Source organism: Cervus canadensis, chromosome 16 (genome assembly GCF_019320065.1).
Source record: "Cervus canadensis isolate Bull #8, Minnesota chromosome 16, ASM1932006v1, whole genome shotgun sequence".
Lineage (NCBI taxonomy): Eukaryota > Metazoa > Chordata > Mammalia > Artiodactyla > Cervidae > Cervus > Cervus canadensis.
In genome coordinates this window covers 29,115,709-29,135,049 of record NC_057401.1, presented here as the reverse complement: position 1 = coordinate 29,135,049, position 19,341 = coordinate 29,115,709, and the positions used below count along the sequence as shown (strand labels likewise).

At 35.6% G+C, this 19,341-nt stretch overlaps 1 protein-coding gene across 1 annotated transcript in view; it reads right to left on the bottom strand.

Moving 5' to 3' along the window:
• Positions 1–10,592: 10,592 nt before the first annotated feature.
• Positions 10,593–19,341, bottom strand: part of FGF10 (fibroblast growth factor 10) — an 89,086-nt gene continuing 80,337 nt past the window's right edge. Inside the window, exons 2-3 of the mRNA XM_043489098.1 lie at positions 17,794–17,897; positions 10,593–13,541 (exon numbers count right to left, since the gene is read on the bottom strand). Coding sequence (XP_043345033.1) covers positions 13,344–13,541; positions 17,794–17,897 — 302 coding nt within the window. The 3' untranslated portion in view covers positions 10,593–13,343. The remainder of the gene's footprint in view (positions 13,542–17,793; positions 17,898–19,341) is intronic.

Genomic DNA, 19,341 nt, shown 5'->3' with positions numbered 1-19,341 from the left:
ATCTGGCATTATAAACTTTTAACCATTACAATTGTGCTGCAGTTGTAGGAATAGACAAAATTTTAACAGAGGAAGGTAGTAAAAAAAAAAATAGACACACACAAATTTAAATTTTATTTATGATTAAAATGAGGATATGTCCCAGTTTGCCTGGGAGTATTCCTGAGACTTATGCATATGGTCCAAGTATAATTGTTAATAGTGTCCTTTTCAATTTCAAACACTTTTTGATTTGGGTGAAAAATATATAAAGTCATCCTATGTAAGCAAGATAGGCGGTTCTAGAAGTAAATAGAGATATCATTGGCTATCCATATTAAAGAGAATAAAATTTTATCCATATTTGACACTAGAAATATATTCCATATGAACTGAAAATCTAAATATGAAAGAAATCTTCACAATTATTAGAAATAATTATGAGAAAAGCTTCTCAGTATTAAGAGGGGGACGAATTTCTTTAAAATGACATGAAACCACAGACCACATTAAAATAAAAAAAATTTCTTTTGGAGAAACTTTAGAGATCAACTTGACAATGTGCGAAGAAGTTCAGAGATGCTCAAACCTACCTCCAGATACACAATGAAGAGATCTTTTGACCTTGTGCTCTAAGGGACATGTATGGCAACAGTTTGAGGATGGATAAATATGTTGTGGTATTTTCATAAAATGGAATGCCATATAGCAAATAAAACAAATACAGCAAATAAAACTTTGGCCAAAACTGTATAGGAGGGGGATATTTGCCTTTTGAAATTGACTTGGTCACTTGTTTCTATTAATACATCTGGTTGCTGAAGACAAATGCACATCTCATCAAACATATTTTTGTGAAAGTGAGAAAAAAGGGGCGTTGTATACTTTTATGTTTTAAGATCTATTAGCAAACATAGAATTAAGAAAAATCTGTCTATAGCATGTAGTATTTTAGCCACCCAAGGATTACTTAGATATAACAAAGAGTAAGGTCTTCAAAAAATTCAAGGGCAGATATTAGAACTTAAAACATTGCCAAAATTGTTAGCTTATTCTATGTTGAATTCATTAAGCAGTATAAAAATATAGTAGTTCATAAAATATTTTAGAGCCTCCATAAAAGAAACATTGCACATATAAGGTGAGTTAAATATATACTAAGTTTTCTCGGATCAAACTGTGAGTTGTACCATGTGACTACATCTAAGAGTCATTTTAATCTAAGTTTATTTTTACATCAAAAGGCTTTGTAATCCCTATGTCTATTTCTGGCTTTTGCTTATTGAAATATTTCCTCTAATCCATTAAATGAATAAATCCATTAAACTAATATTTACCCTTGGTCTCATGGAGGGTTGTGTATTTCCACTGGGCTTGAGGAGTGTTTCGATTTTTCATCTTTGGTTTCACTACTGGCCGCTGTAACTTTACCTCAGTGTTAAAACTGCCTAAAGGAATTTCAGTCCTGAAGCAAATCATTTGCTTCCTGAAATTGGCAATTTGAATTTGAGGAACCAATCCAAGGACAAAACTCAAGGATCTGGGTCAGTATCTAAGGTGAAAGGGAGTGGTGGTCTTGTTCTTTTGTCAGTTCTCATTTTGCTTCTTCATCTCTGAGCTGAATATCTGTGTCAACGTGTCCCCTTATTCCTCCTTTGGCCTCTTTTCCGGCCCCACAGATGGTCCGGTGGTAGAGTTAATGGGAGGGCCTTGGGGCAGGGCTGATGATGATGAGGTTTTTAGTAGAATAATTAAGGACCCATTTCACTCTATTCTCATTGAAATACTTCATATTTCATATTGGATTATATTGCTGATACCATGAATGGTGCTTTTTGAGGTCAATTTGAATAATTTCTTTAAACATATTTTCCATAGCAATAACCATACTTTGCATGTTATTCTGTATTTCTTCAGAGGCATGAAGGGTGTGCTCATCAGAATATAAATATAAACTGACAAATACCAACATGCTAAATAACAGTGTGGAGTGCCCTTTGACTTGCGAGAAGCGCTGTACCTCATTCCCGAGAAGCGCTGTACCTCATTCCTTTGACTGGGTTTTGCTGTGTGGTAATTGTTACGGAAACATCTGGTTACTGTCACATATTTTAGTATCCGATCTCATTGCATGACATTTTGTTCTGTGACATTTAGTTCCCACTTGGGACTTGGAACTGGAAACCTAAAATTAAGTTTCATTTCCAACATAATAATAGGGAATTGTCCTGGGTAATGATGTTTGAGGTTACCAGTAATGGAATTTCAACATAGCACATTGGGAAAAATAATAGTAAATTGTTATCAGTGATTTTCTTTACAAAGATACAAATACTTACACAGGTCCCAGAAACTGTTTGGAGGGGCTGCTCTGAAAATTTTCTTAGTCCTGAGACTATAATCCTTGGCTCTTTGAACTCATAGTAAATAGAAATGAACTCTCTTATAGTGAGGTTCATATACTTACATATCTCTCATTTACCCTTTATATGGACTTTTTTTTTCCTGTAAGGAAACAATTAGAAATATTCTTTTTGAAGTGTTTGAGTATATCTTTCTAAGCTTTAGGTTTTCCACGACAGAATTATGTCTATCATCCTTTCTTTCTGCTGATTCTTCCACAGATTCCCATTTTGCCTCTTCTCAATTTTGGCAATTAGCTTAGTGCCCACGTGCCTCTAGTTCACACCCTGGGCCTGATGGGAAACCCGTGCTTATGTTCCTATGCTGTTGACTCAAGCTGGTCCTAAACATTGCCGCTTCCCTCCTCAATTTGTTCCTCATTAAGTGTTGTGTGTCCTTCACTTTGGGATTTAATAAACTCACATGCTATTTAAGTTAAACTGATGCAACCATACTTCAGAAGAAGGGGTAGCTGGTTTGTTGACAGTTTTGTCAAATAGTCTACACCTTGAAAACAAACAAGATGCACTGACAGATGTTTTAGATCTAGTTGCAGAGAAAATAGACTCTGTGATGGAGATTTGCATGTAGGGAGTTCATTGGGGACTGTTCATGGGGCATCTTTGAGAGGTGAAGGAAGCAGGGTTAGCCAGAGGGGGGAAAAAAGTTGATCTGAGATGAAGTCACAACAAATGTTTTAGCTGATGACCTCATTGAATTATTCCAAATTGAGCAAGAGGACAAGATTTTTATATTTGCATTGAGCTGTCATTGAATGTGGCTGCCACAGTGGGGGCATGCAACTTGCTTTCAGCACCTGGGGAATGAGTGCCTAGGTACTGCTGAGAAAGGGATCATGGCAGTGCACCACTCATTCACTATGCAGGATTCTAAAAGCTGAATTGTCTTGGAAACAAAGATAGTAGGCATATTTTCCTTCATTTCCCAATTATTTACAAAAGTGTTAAGAATTTATCAGGAGACAAGTGACTACACAGTGCAGAATATGTATGATATTCTTATGTTTGTGTGTGTGTGTGCATTCCCTGTTCCCTAAACATTTAAGAGCTATCACTCACTTTCTATGAAAATGAGGCTTTGATAGGGGGGAAAAAAGCTGAAATATTGCTAAGCTATTGCTAATACTTTGGTCATCTGATGTGAAGAGCCAACTCATTGGAAAAGACCCTGATGCTGGGAGAGATTGAAGGCAGGAGGAAAAGAGGCTGACAGGGGGCATGACGGCTGGATGGCATCAACAACTCAATGGGTATGAGTTTGAGCAAGTTCTGGGAGATGGTGAAGGACGGGGAAGCCTGGCATGCTGCAGTCCATGGGGTCGCAAAGAGTCATATACAAACTAAACAACAACAACATTGCTATACTAAGACATATGTAACTTTTCTAGACACTTAGGCTCACAGTGTGTATCCTTACTCCCAAATGAATATTTTAATACATCAGTCCCTCTTGATTCTTAAACCAAACTTCCCACAAACAGTGTCATCTCCAAAACTGAAGTAAGACAGCTATGTCCATGCTTAAGTTATCTTGGCCTCCTTTGTTCTGATTCCTCAGATAGCCCATCTTTCCAGAGGAGAAAATTGTGGTTTAAAACCAAAGTACCTCCTCAAGAGCTTGCCCAGGGCCCGGTAATCCACGGTGCTGAGAGAAGCATGATTTTGGCATATGTTGATGGTCTAGTCAATGGTCAGAAAATGGTTTTCTGGGAAGAAAAAAAATAATACTCAAACCGAGCCTGAAGTCCATGTAGTGAAGTAATCTCTTGAGTAAACATAGAGATTTTGAAGGTAACACAGACATTATTTAACACATAAATAAATTTTTTACAAATGTTCACAACTGACCAACAAGAAGGCAGAAAATCAACATATACTGAGTACTTATGACTTGCCAGTCATTATACAAAACAACTAACTAATACAATAGCATTCAATTCTTACTACTGTCCCAAGTGCATGAATCATTATCCACATTTTTTGTTCACTCATTTTTATTTTAAATGAGGTAAACTTTGTACATTTACATTGCTAGAAAGTGGCAGAGCCAGGATTAAAAAATGATCTCTTTGATTCAAAAGTACATGCTATTCCTCCCCAAAAAGTATCTATGAAGAGAGATGTGTCATTTAAAATAAAACATCTTAGAATTTCACTTCTGAAAATAATTGAAAAATAATATTGGGCTGTAAATGGTGTGGTTCTGATTTAAATTTTTTTTTTTTTAATTTTGGTAATGTGCCAGTGTAGTAGAGGGAAGCCCTAGAGTAGGAAATGGCAACCCACTACAGTGTTCTTTCCTGGAGAATCCCTATGGTCAGAGGAGCCTGGTGGGCTTCAGGCCGTGGGGTTGCAGAGTCAGACACGATTGAAGTGACTGAGCACAATAGAGGGAAGAGTAATTTTGGAATCAGGAGACCTGCATTCATTTCCTGGCAGTAAGCTCTGGGAAAGAAAATTAACTTCGACTTTATCACTTATAAAGTTAGGATGTAAAAGTAGTATGTAAATGTAGAATTTAAACTAAGTTACTACAGTCAATCCCTTCGCAAAGCTTGAGCAAATCAGAACTATGACGTGTCCCAGAACCAATCTGTGTTGTTTTGAATGTTAAGTACTTCTGTGGTTACATGAATCATTGGGTTAGCACTGGGTTATCCCTGAGTGATTTTATCTCTGTAGCAGATGTCTATTTTGTTGAAGGCTGTTAGCTCCTTGCTTGTTTATTTACTATTTGTACAAAAGAAGACGGAAGTTCAGATGGTAAAGAAAGCAGCATAAAATACTGAGCTCTGTAGAAATCCTGGATGTTATTGGCTTCACTGGTAAGAGAGCAGAGAAGGGAGGATAAACAAATGAAAGAAGGATTGGCAAATGTGACTGATGTTACAAAACATCCTTGTTGTTTTTTGGTTCATAACACAAGTAGTCCATTGTTTTATACATCATTGGTTCTAGAGATGGATTTACTAAAATTTTTGGAAAGGGGACCCTTTTTACCCATCAATCTTGTGGTTGCATACAAGTAGGATGACAAGAACAAATTCGGTCATGGATTTGGATTCAAAAGTTGATTCTGCAGTTCTACTGGGAAGATTAAGATTTAAAAATGGGAGCTAAGATTATAAATTAGTATGCATCTAGGTAACAACCTCTGGTGTAAACTGCTAGGATAGCATGAAACAGAAAATCATTTGGATCAAAACATGCCCTGTATGGAGGTAGGATCTGGATAAGAGAACAGCTGATTTCTAAGGTGAAGACTATCATTAATATAAATATAGCCTCCTACTGTTCTATTCTGAAGTGAGCAATGTTCCTTTATATATATAAATTTTGATATATTGGCCAATTCCATTATTTAGTAGTCATATCTCCTTTATAGTTTAATTCCATTTTTTTTTTGAAATAAATATAATTATGCAGTTGTTAACTCATAAAATTTGTTATAAATTATCAGGAATTAATGGAGGCTAGCATAAACAGGTTTATATTTGTATGTACTAGTTTTTTATTGTCCCTTTAGTTAGAGGGTGTCGAGATTTAAATAATAACTCCCAGTAGAATATCTATTCATCATAATAGTTTTGCCCTACATCAAACTCATCTAAATTGCATATTGAGACTTAAATCAGATATAGTTATTTGATTTCTGTCATATTTGGGGTCATTGAGCAAACAATAAAATACATTTTTGGAGAAAAGTGTGACATGATTCTGGGGCTACTACAAAAATCTGTGGGTTAAGTAAAGATTTACTAAGAAAAACTGTATGTTGGATTTTGTGGTGATACGATTTAGGAGGTTTTTTTTTTTCATTTATTTTTATTAGTTGGAGGCTAATCACTTTACAATATTGTAGTGGTTTTTGTCATACATTGACATGAATCAGCCATAGATTTACAAGTATTCCCCATCCCAATCCCCCCTCCCACCTCCCTCTCCACCCGATTCCTCTGGGTCTTCCCAGTGCACCAGGCCCGAGCACTTGTCTCATGCATCCAGCCTGGGCTGGTGAGAACAGCAACGACTTAGGAGTTTGTTGTGACTGTATGATGTGAAGGTTAGAGTCAAACAATTCTGTTGTTATGATTCCCACATGTGCCTGAGCACTTCCTAAACTTGCGTTCTGTGGGTCTTAAGTTCAGACTGTATTAGTTTCCTCTGGATACCATAACAAAGTACCACTGTCTTGGTGTATTAAGCAACAGAAATTCATTGTCTCACTGTGCTGAAGACTAGAAGTCTGAAATCAGGTACTGGCAGAGTTGATTCCTTCTGAGGACCACAAGAGAGAATAGCTTCTATGACTTCTTGGCAAAAATTGGTGTTTCTTGACTTGTAGACTCATCACCCCAGTCTCTCTCTGCCTTCATGTTCATATTGTGTTCTTCCTGTGTGTGTGTCTATGTTCAAGTTTCCTGTTTTTGTTAGGATATCTATCAGTCATATTGGGTTAGGTGTCCACCCTAGTCTAGTTTGACTTCATCTCAACTAATCATATCTGCAAGGACTCTACTTCCTAGTAAAGCCACATTCTAAGATACAGGGACTTCAATCCTTCCTAGGGCCTATGTTTAAATTTTACTTTAATTTTTTTCCCAGTGGTAGGAATGAACAACTCAGACTTCTCAGAACTATTAATTTTTCACTAGGGAATATTTATAAGCATGGAAGAAATGTAACTTAAATAACATAGAGGAATATAACAATAATTTCTGGTACTCAATATTAATTGCCTCCAATAATCTCTACTAATTTTACTGTAGAGCCTATACTCATTTGATACAGTTGAAGTAGGTATTAGTTTAAAGTCCATACTTTGTGAGTCATAAACTGCTGCAGGTGAAATGTTGTGATTTGACTGTTTTTTTAGGAGATCCTGGAGGCTGGAATGCAGAACTTTCCTAGGGTAGGATGAGGAGGAAGGATGGCAGATACTGACTTTAAAATACTAGTATTAAAAAAAAAATACTTAATTTCATTTGTTTTCTTTAAGAGGGTAAGCTTGCACTGTAGAATGCATTTTATTCCAAATTTTCAATTTATCATAAAAGCAAGTAAGATGTTTGCCTATTTATTTGCAATACCATTTGTCAGTGTTGCTCTTTCAATTTTCCCAGTTGGAAATCTCCCAAATAAACAGACATTTTTATATCATTTTTATAGATACTGGCTAAATATCATTGTCTAACATATTGATCATGTCTCTGAAAAAAAATAATGGTAGTTGAAAAGTCTAGTGTTTTGGAGAAGGAAATGGCAACCCACTCCAGTACTCTTGCCTGGAAAATCCCATGGAGGAAGAAGCCTGGTAGGCTACAGTCCATGGGGTGGCAAAGAGTCAGACATGACTGACTGACTTCCTTTCACTTTCACTTTATTCACTTAAAGTGTAATTTTTACTGCTTTTATCCTTCACTTTTTAAGTTTAAATTTAAAAATAAGGATACTTGATTAAAAAAAAGAAAATGTTAAAATACCAGATGTTAAGATACAGATGTTAAAATATTTATGATGTTGAGTTAAGTGACCCCTCACCTAAATGCCTCCTGTAGCCATAAAAAATAGTCTTTTTTGATTTATAATATCTCATGAAACACTGATTTTAATTTTCTGCTCCTTGAAAGACCTCTCCAAGAATATTTTCATTGTCAGCATCTTAAATTGACCCAGAAATGATCATTAAATAATTTGAAAAATGGTAAGATTATCTAGGCATTTAAGATGTGTATAAGATGTGTATAAGGTAATTAAAACCAAACTTTAGGAAGGTTAAGACCCTACCGTAGTTGGTTATTCTACAACTAGGGTCACTGCCTAAGTTGTATAAAGGCATATGTTCAGTTTAAAGTTGTAATGAGGAACATGGGATATTTTGATTCTTCATTTGCTGTTCTCCTCTCTAGAGGATGCAGTTGCCAATATTAAAAAATGAACACAGACTCTTTCATGAAGGATAATAAAAATGTGTAAGATAATACAGGCCACATGCATAGACAGTTGGTATACGGCTTTTCTCTTTGTGTATGAAATTGCTGCTCTTATCATAGAACAGCCACTATCATGGAACAGCCACATGGAAATAGTCAGTATTAGTCACTTAGGAATGAGACCAGTTCCTCTGATCTCATTAGTTTGATCATGATTATTCCATTTTAACGTGGTGTTTGTAAAGGTGTTTTCAGTAGATTGTGCACTTACAAGGGCATTTTGTGTTTTATTATTTTCTAATCAGCAACAGAAAAGAGAAATTCATGTTATAAAGCTTTCTTTTCTCTTATATTGAATATACATAAAGCCTAATGAGCGATATAGAGCAGGTTTTTACTTTTGTCTGTTTTTATTTTACAGTTTTTGAAAATTGAATGACGTTTGAGTTTCAGATTTTCCTCTTTACATTGATATATTTGAAAATACTAGTATATACTCTTGGGATAAATGTAAAGAAATATTTATAATGTCACGCTGTTGTATAGACTGATACTTAGTATGAGAACTACATTTTGACTTAGTGCAAACTTGCATTCATCTCAATGAACAGTTGCAGAATTATGGTGAGCATGCTTGTATTCAGGACCCTATTCTTGGCTTTGACACCAAAAAAAAAAAAAAAAGACTGCTATTTCTCCCTTTTAAAAAATGCCTTAAAAAATCTTGAGATCTCTCTGATTTGAAGAAAAGGATGAAGCCTAGCATTAGCCTAAATGCAAGATTAGCATTAGCAAAAAATGCAAGATTAAGTCAGTAGTCTCATTTAGATAGACGTAGCTAAGAATTGTTTTTGTTTTTGTATGTGCCCAGCACCACCCTTTTTTGGTACACCGTTTTTCACCAGTTCCAGTAGTGTGGGCTGCCAAAATCCACACCATGGAGCTCTGGGTCACGTGACTAAAGCTTGCCCAATCATAGTGCCCATATGCCTTGTCCTACTGATTGCTCTAAAGGTTAGTACCTCACCCACACTTGGCATACCTTGGATGCTTCCATTTTGGAATCTTGAGAAAAAGAGATTTGGGATTTGGGGCCTTTACAATTAGAAAGAAATAAAATGGAGACAGGCAGTAGTCAAGCAAATAAAGCCAATCAGAGGTAAGAGGAAATGAGTGCCTAGGAGGAAGAGGACTTTAGTTACTTCATCTCTCAGTTCTGGTGGAAGAAAATTGCCCTTTTGTTTCCAGTTATCTTCCCAAAATATCCCCTTTCCCCCCTTAAATCTTACTTTAAGTTAAAAAGGGTCCTGTCTAGTGAAACTGACAAGAATCCTTAATCAACAGGATACTTGTTCTCATGTAAATGTGTTACTACTTCTAATACTCTAGGTATCTCCTCTTAAATATTTCATGACTTCTACAAATAACTTTATTTAAACAAAGCTTACATAAACTGAAATCTTCACTGATAAGGCAAAGGCAATTTTAATTTTTGCTGAATGATCATAGAACCTGAATTAAGAAACATCCAAATTATAAACTGTGTATATTAGTGATGATATATTTAAATGGTGTCCATAACCTTACTTGGAGCTTCCCAGGTGGCTCAAACGGTAAAGAATCTGCCTGCCATGTGGGAGATCAGGGTTCAATCCCCGGATCAGAAGGATATCCTGGAGAAGGGAATGGCAACCCACTCCAGTATTCTTGCCTGGAGAATTCCATGGACATAGGAGCCTGGTGGGCTACAGTCCATGGGGTCACAAAAAGTCAGACACGACTGAAAGACTAACACACACACGCACACACACACACACACACACAACCTTGCTTGGATCCTGGCCCCAACTTGCAATATTATGTATTTTTCTCTCTCTACTTTTCAAATCAAACTCATTGGCTTACTCCATCCCCTTGAAATCAGATTTTGCAGCCTCCTGGCTTTCCTCCAAAAGTCTTTCATTGTTTCACAAGCCATCCTTGTTTTCAATTCATCCTTCTTTATCCACTGTGTAAACTAGGTGGACCTGAATACTTAGAAAAAATCGAAAGCATTTGGTTGTTATTAGAGTAAGGATAGCTGACTCACACATGTAAAGCATTAAAGAAACCTTACAAATGTTTAAGTGACTTTTTTTCTGTTGTTGTTTGGGGCTGTGGGGCATTTAACCACATCCTGCCAAGCACACAACACGTGAGCGTCTCTCTTAATTACCAGGTATAGTTTTAGCCTAATAAAACAAACAAGGACAATATTTTTATTTTCTTTACCCAGTATTTTTATTGATTTATTTAAATGTAACATACTATACACTGTTCAGCCTTTTGGGAGGTAGGAGGAGGGAGGGAATCTATATCTTTATGAGGAGTCTCCTTGAAATCAACACTCAGATGGATACACATTTGTGGCTGAAGCACCTTGACATGTAGCCAGGGTTCACACTTCCTACAGAGGCAGAGCTACCAAAATCATGATTAAAAAAAAAAAAAACAAAAACATTCAGGACTGGAGCCATTTTTCCTTCAGTAGCACAATCCAGCTGCAAAGGGGACCAGAATTCTATCTCAATATCAAGCAAAGATGCCATTTTAAATGCAGGAGAATCTCATTACTCTTTACCAAACTGTTTCTGTCTTTTTTTCTGTCCATGTGTGTATTCTGGGGGTGAGGCAGGGGAGAGGTAAAGGAGATGTTTTCTATTTTTGGCTTCTGCAAGCTTTGATACATTTTGCTAGAAGCTGTTTTAGTGTTTTGAGTACTATGATGATGACTGTTTACACATAGTCTCTTGGTAATCTAAATGGCTATGTGAAATACGAATCCAGTTTGTGCCCTATTTGCTGTTACCATGGTCATCTAATACTATATTTGTCTCACCAAACATTTAATTTTGGTTGTGGGTGGTCCATGTTCATGTGTCAGGTGCAATTATTATTTTAAAATAAAATAACAAAGATAATCTAGTTCTCATAGGAATGCATTACAGTATAGCTTTCAGACTCAGTTACCAATTAAATTTTAACATACAGATTCCAACCACAAAATTAAACATTTTTAGAATCCCATTTGTCAAAAAGCAAGTTGGAAGCCAAGTACCATAAAATGCAAGTTTAGCCATAAGCCAAAACATTCTGCCTCAAATGCATTTCCTTTGAAATTCCAACTTTTGTAAGGAATGAGAAAAATATCTTTAATGAAATTACTTTATGAGAAAGTTTCTTAATAAAGCTAATTTTTCAATAACAGATTAACTGGAAGTGTTGGTTAAGCATCGACACAATTAAGTTATTAGAGAAGATGATAAAACACCAGACTTGCTAGAGCTTAAACTTTAGTAAAAAGACACATTTAGTAAGTCTTTCCTTTGTACCAAAATACTGTGTCAAATAATAAAAATAAACAGACCTTTTCAAAACAAGAAATATTAAGATAAAACTGCAGTATCAATATAATCTTATAGTTATCACTTAAAGTATTTAGAACAAATAGTACTTTTCTACACTTTTAAAAATCACTACAGACACTGCAAATAAGGTTTAAGTATTTATTTAGTGGAATACAATGTGATGATGACTGGTACCCTTTTCTGTACTGTTTTCTATACCTGCTCTAACAAAATGAATTTCAATAAGGTTACATTATGGAACCTTCCAAAGCTCTTTAAATTTACAGAAAATAAGTTTTATTTGGTTTTGTAAAGGCTAGATCATACCATTTGAACAAATTTCAGCATATAGTTACACATATACCAGGATATATTTGCTCAGTTTAAGCCCCTGTCGGGGGTGGGGGGAGGGGAGGGTTGCACTTCATACCAAATTGCTTGATAGTTCCTGTGGGAGAGATACACTATGTGAGACCTGTAAAGTGGTGTTCTTATACAGGCAGACAGCCTCTTCATCATTTACCACTGTGACATATGGCAAAAAATCATTAGTAAATAATGAGCCTATGCTACTAAAATGTATTTGACAATTAATTTTATTTCTTTTACTATACTTTTGGAGGCCCACTGATTTATTAAAAGAGAAGAATTTGGCTTTTTAGTCTATTGCTTAGGAAAGGAAGCTTTAGGAGTGATGTATGTTTTTAAATGATGGCAGATATCTCTCACTCAGGCCGTGTTGTAGTATTGTCATGTTTATTGTTGATGGTTCCTTATGGCAGAAGTGCAGATTTAAGTCAACAGATAGCACATGGGGCACTCACACTCTTTTCCCAATTTTATCTCCTATTCTTGAAGTGTTTGCCAAGTTTTAAAAACACTTTGTCATGAATATGCATGTGGTGTGCTAAAGAAAAAGAAAAGGTAAAACAGAGAGCAGCTGCTGAGGATACTCTTTAAAACCCCAAAAGATATTTAACATCCTATTAAATAAATAACTTAGAAGGAAATAGAAAAGGATGAAGGCAGAATGCACAAGCATACCATTGCTATTTGTTTGGTTAGAACAGTTTTACACTACCATGTTTATATTTATCAATCCTATCAGATTCTTCCATGACGTCACGCGCAAAGCTCCTTTGGTTGTGCATATGATCTGACCCAAGTGCTTTCCAGTAAATGCTTGCATGTCTTACTGCTCATTGAATCATTAGGCTTGAATGAGCAATGAGAGTCTTTGATATGAGTTCGTATTCCATAAATAACTTTCCCGAAGATCATTCAACAGATTGTTCCTTGTCCTTTAAGTTCTATCTCAGAGGAGAAAAACAAAAACATAAACAAAAACTTAACCCCAAAACAGCCACAATATTGTTCACTTGGGAATAAATTCCATCCATTTGATCTGCTTATATTGTGATCACAAGGCAGGACACAGAACTAATTAAGAGAACATCATATGTCAGTAGAGAGTACAAAAACCTTCAAAGGCTTCCTTTCTTTCAAGCAAGCAGACATTTGCAATGTGTCTCTGCCTTGTGAAGTACTGTCTTCATAAAGAACACCAACTACGCCTCATAAAGAGCCTTTGGTTCTACTGCATCTGCAAACATTGCCTTCTTCTATGAGTGTACCACCATAGGAAGAAAATGAGCTGAGGTGTTTTTCCTTCGTGTTTTCTGTCCTCTTCTAGGAGCTCCTTTTCCATTCAATGCCACATACATTTGCCTCCCATTGTGCTGCCAGTTAAAAGATGCATAGGTATTGTATCCGTTTTCCTCTATCCTCTCCTTCAGCTTACAGTCATTATTAAATTCTTTCTGCAAGGGAAAAAGAAAATCTTTTATTCCTGTGGTGATGACACTTGGTTCCATTTTACACAAACCATCCAGAGAACTCCACTTCCTCGGTTTTATTGCTTTTGTCATCTGTACATACGTTGTGTGCTTAAACAAAACATCAACAACAGAAGAATAAAACAAAAAGACAAAACATTCTACACACGATTTACTTTAATCAATCATCATAACCACAGCCCTTTTAAGGAGCTGATGTGCTTTGAGTATGACATGTTTAAGTGCCTAGAATGATTATTAAGAAACAAGCATTCTAGTAACAAGGTTTATGATGAACAAATAATGAAGAATGTTATTATCATCCTTTTTTTTTTTCAGAGTAATAATTGAGGTTCCATGGGAAAAACAGAATTACAGGGAAAAGGTGGGCTTATGAAGTTGGTAAAGTTTATTTACCTATAAATCCACAATAAATATATATACATTGTTAAGAAAGCAGATCTTAAAACAAAACCTTAATAGATCTAGATAAACAAGAGGCCCTGGGAGTGAGGGATATCCTTCTCTTTTCCAAATACCAGATTTCTCAATTTTGTAAATTATTCACTATTTTCCATAACTAGGAATTTTGACCAACTTTACTCTGAGGTTTAGGAATAGTTGAACAGTAGGACATGAGACAACCCTGCTTTGTGAATTTCTGTGTCAGAGAAACTACAAATCTGGTGACTAGCACAGCTTATATAGTATAAGTCTGAAGACTTGTAGCCATAGTCCACTTTATAGCCATAGTCTTTTGGCTTCATTTCAAATGGCAACGTTTTTTTAAGGGGATCTTTTGTGACCAAGATTGATATCTCTTTCATTTCAGAAATCTGGATTATAGAAATCCAGATTTTCTCTCAGGAGTGAATAGCAAAAAGGAGATACCTTACTAATCTCAAAACTCTGACTTCAGATATATTCCTTTCCTTTATACCCAAACTAAAGCAGTTAAAAAGGAACTGGAGCTTTTTTCCTTCTGGGGCTATCTTCTCTATGGAAACCAAGGGCATCTATCTATCTATATAAATATATCTGAAAACTACAGGCATCTTTTGGTTGAAACCTCTACTGTGCAGTTCAGTATTTCTCACTTCGGGACTTTTGGAAGTTTTGACTATGTGTATATCTAAATAATTCAGGTTTCTGCAGACTAGATCCGAATTTTGAACATTATCAGAACCATAATGAGCAGGTATAGTTTAATGTAATCAGTTTAAGCTTTGTTTTCTGGAATCTATCCTCTATGCTTCTCTTCTATAAAGAATATTTAAATGTAATGTTCAAGTGATGACTTATTTGGCTGAAAGTAAGAAGAAAAGGAATTATTTAAGGTAATGATTTTAACATAACAAAAAATTATGCATTAGAGATGATCTGAATTCTTACTTTGAGTTTATTTTTTCTCTTAATTCATCCTAGTCTGTCTGAAACTATATGGGTTTAAAAGCAAAGAGGATTTTTTTACATGAGCAATTATATTTTTTCAATAAAGAAGGTATAGTTTAGAGACTATGGAAGAATTTATATTTGAAATGGAGCTATATATAAAAAAGTATGAATGGATGCTAAATTTATTTTTCCTTAAAAATTAATTTATAGAGAAACGTTTCTGAAAGTGAATTACACTTGTATCAGACTCCTCATCTCTGGTGTTTAGACCACTGAATATTTAGATCATTGGTCAAATTTTTCTATCAGAATCTCTGGAGGAGACCTAGGAATCTATAGTTGTTTACAGCATTTAGGTGAATAATAAATATTAAAGGTTTTAAAAAAATCTAGGCTAGACCAAGATCTCAAAAGTAGAGGTTTGGTAGTTTAAAAAAGATTTTTAGATTTTCTCAGGATTACCTGGGAAATTTCTTCAGTTTTTAAACCATGCCCTATAAGCGCTTATTCTATATAATTCAGTTTTATAAACTATCATTATTTACTTAAGTCCATCAGTCAGGAGAAAACTCAATATACAATATAATACAATAGACACATTGATCAGAAGGCAAATAATGAAAATATAAGGGAGATATGTTTCCCAAAAGGGAATCAAGGAAAGTATTTAAGAGAATAGAATTTATAGAGCTGGTTTAATCAATCACTTTAGGCTTTTACCTAATTGCTATTTTCAAAAAGGCTATGGAATCAGTGGAAATTATCTGGAAAAAAATACAGAGGGATTATAAGAGTTGTCACCTGATGAAAAGTGAAAATGAAAGTTAGTTGTTCAGTCATGTCTGACTCTTTGCAACCTTAGGGACTGTCACCCGCTGGGCTCTTCTGTCCATACAGAATTATATAGACTGTGTATTCATGAATAATTTTGGTAGCTCCTAGTCCTATTCTGCCCTGAATAAGACACTGAATTTTGGTAGATTTTTAATTTAGTTTTGAACAAGCCATACTGTTTTACTCTTCCTGGTGGTAATGCAAAATAGAAAAAACAGTGCACAATGGTTAGGGAAAGAGCTCATTTCTGAGTCAGGCTAAAAGTGGAGTGTGTTAGCTGTGATGGGTTGAACTACTTGGAGAGGTGGTTTATGCGTTGTACTATCTGTTTATTGTATGGTTCCGAGGACTGAAAAAACCATGTGGGACAGGGCAAGCCTTGTCCTCTCAAATTTCACAATCTACTCTGAGAAGACAGTCAACAACAAGCACATTTTTGAGAGAAATATCTGATAAATGCCTTTGGAGATCATTAAAATGGTATGACGTGATAGAAAGCAACTGGGCATCTACGTTAGAAATAGAGAATGAAATAAGTCACAGGTCTTAGAGCTCAAGAAGAGGCATAGACTCAGGGCATGAGCTGTGTTGGAACAGAAGAAAAAGTGGGGGAATGGAAGGAAAAGTATTAAACATTTTTATGACATTTGAGAGTTATCCATTTTTCCTTGATGTCACCTTTTTAAAGAAGTATACTTTATCAATTAAAAATCATTTCAATCTTTTATTGCAATTAAGAATTTTACATTTCTGTCTCAATCTAAATTTTTATTAGGTTTCACTTTAAAGCATTGGTTTTGACTGTGTATTAGTAAGTCTTCAAAGAATACACACCTGGACCTCTCGCTCAGTAATTCTCATATAGTAGATTAAGGAGGAAAGGGACCTCTGCATGTTTATTGAAAAGAAAAACAAGAATATCTCCAAAGTGGTTATGCTATGAACTCCCAAATGGAACCACATTTTTAAATGGTCCATTAGTCTTCCAGGTTCAGTAGTAAAGTTACATACAATGGAAAAATTTAACTAAAATTTTTCTGACCCATTCACCCAAAAAGCATTTACTCTAATCAAAGAAATTGACCCAAAGTATGCCTGATTCTCCAATTATAAGTGGGTTTTACAGGAATGAAATACAAAGCTATTGTATATCCAGACCAATGACAGGACCAATTTCCAATGATTCTCAAATTGTGGGTACCAATTGGTAAAAACCTGGAAACTCGTGAGAAATGCAAAGTCTTACAGACTTAACTGAATCAGAGAATCTGGGAATGTGTTTCAACAAATCCACCAGGTGATTCTGACACTCAAGTTTGAGAGCTGCTGGCCCTAGGCAGGCACTGCAGTCATCCTTATACTAATCAACAAAATAAGTTTATTTACACATTTTAAAGTGATATTCCCTGACACTTGCTATGGACCACAGGGGTGTATGTACCCAAAGCACTGGCTGGGTATCAGCTCCATCAGTGAATTAATAATTATTGTTCAGATAAATAAAATTCTGAAGTTGACTGAACAGAAGAGAAAATTATGAATTTCTTGATGTGTCTCCCCATTTCAGATTTTAACAGAATACAAAACACTTATGCCCCTGTTTTATCTCTTGCTATAACACACAAACATACATAGCATGTGGTTTTCGGCTCTATCCAAGATCTTTATTTTCACTGATTCTTCAAGATGTCTGCAGCAACCACGGCAGTTTGGCCAAATGCTTCCGTGAGAGTCTGACTGGTTAGCTCAGAATATTAGCATTCAAAGCTTTGACTGATATGAATGCCAGCAACTGCCTGTGTGGTAGACTAATGAGTGAACAACAGAGGAGATTATAGAGTTGGAAGAGCTGCCTTGCCAGCCCTTGAAACTCTTGGTGACCAGCCCTCTGTGGTTCTATTTACTAGCACTAGAATGATAACAAAGCTATTAATGTCTGAGGAAACATTGCAAAACTCTGGTAATAATTTACTGAACTGGATTTTTCAATTAGAAGCAGAATACTTACGGAGCCATAGAGCTTCCCCTTCTTGTTCATGGCTAAATAATAGTTGCTGTTAATGGCTTTCACGGCAACAACTCCGATCTCCACTGAAGTTATCTCCAGGATACCTACAACATATAATTTAAAAAGGCTGAACTTAAAGAGTTACATATACTTAACTGAAAGAAATAAAGGTCAGAAGAAGCTATTGTTTATTTTTAATGGTTCCCAAATCAAAAAGATGGGGCCGGGGGGAGTGGAACACACCTTTTCCACTTTGCCTAAAAACATAGTCACTATGTGGGAAAAAAATAATCTTTAAATGAATTCCCCTGCATTTTACTCTGAGCATATAGGGGCAAATATTGTTTTAATTAAAATACTTCCTTTGCTAACTCTGCATTTTCAACCCTATAAATATTGAAACAACTCTACTCATCTCAGCCTAGATTTCACAAAAAAATTATCAGAGCACACATCTGTACTATGGTATTAAACTAAATCTATAGCATATGTCAATAATATGTCAGATTTACTTCAATCTGTAAAAACACTGGTAAACTATTTCTTCTTTGTAGGGCTCAAATAAACTAAATCTCTTGGCTGCATTTAACTGATAAGTTTATTTTTGGCAAATGTGTTGACATTCTAAAATACAGAGAGACTAATCCCGATGTCCACATTGTCTTTAAAATAGCAGAATTACTAGTCTGGGTTGGGAGAGAATCCATCAATACTTTTGAAAGTTTTAGTTTCTTTTTTTCTTAGAAAGAAAGAAAAACTAAGGGGACTGGAAAGTGATAGGTAAGAGATCTTTTTCCTAATACACAAGTTTTGGTTAGTGCATTTAAAGATAATTTTCTCTGAAAAGTTGGTGGGTAAACTATCTACTTAAAATGTCGCCCTAGCTTAGGTAAAGAGACCTCAGGTACTATACCTGCTTCTTATTTTTGAACTCTTGGGAAAGCTGTCTCAGGGAAGAGAAGTACACTGTGATTAGCAAAGGCCTCTGAATCCAGACTGCATCTGAAGCCTGGCTTTGCAGTTACCAGTGAATGGCCACAGGAGAAGTCACTGAACTGCCTATGCCTCAATTCCGTTTGTAAAATGAGCAGCATATTAGCACCTCCCTTCTAGTTTTATGAGGATTAAATGAGAGTACATATAAAACAATTAGACATTGCCTAGAGCTCAGTGCCTTCTTAATTATTATGAGAGGAAAGTTTTCCTCTAACAGTCACAGAGTTTGAAACTTCTTCTTCAACAGGCTATGTAAATCCTGAATAAGACATACAAATTCCCACTAGCTTAGCCCATGAAATCAGAAAGCTGATTAAGTTAGGATTTATCCTGTACTTCCTATCATTAGAAACACCATCCTAAATGTGGTCAACATATTGTGTGCTTATGCTTTTCCCAAAAAGAAAGAGTGTCCTTCAAACACGGACACCTTTTTTTCTTTCTTCACATGCTGACAAGCCATGTTAGCCATGTTATGGCTAGTAGAAGGGCTTTCATGCCCCAAGCAAAGCTGACGTCACTAGAGGGACTTGGGCCAGACTACCGGCCATG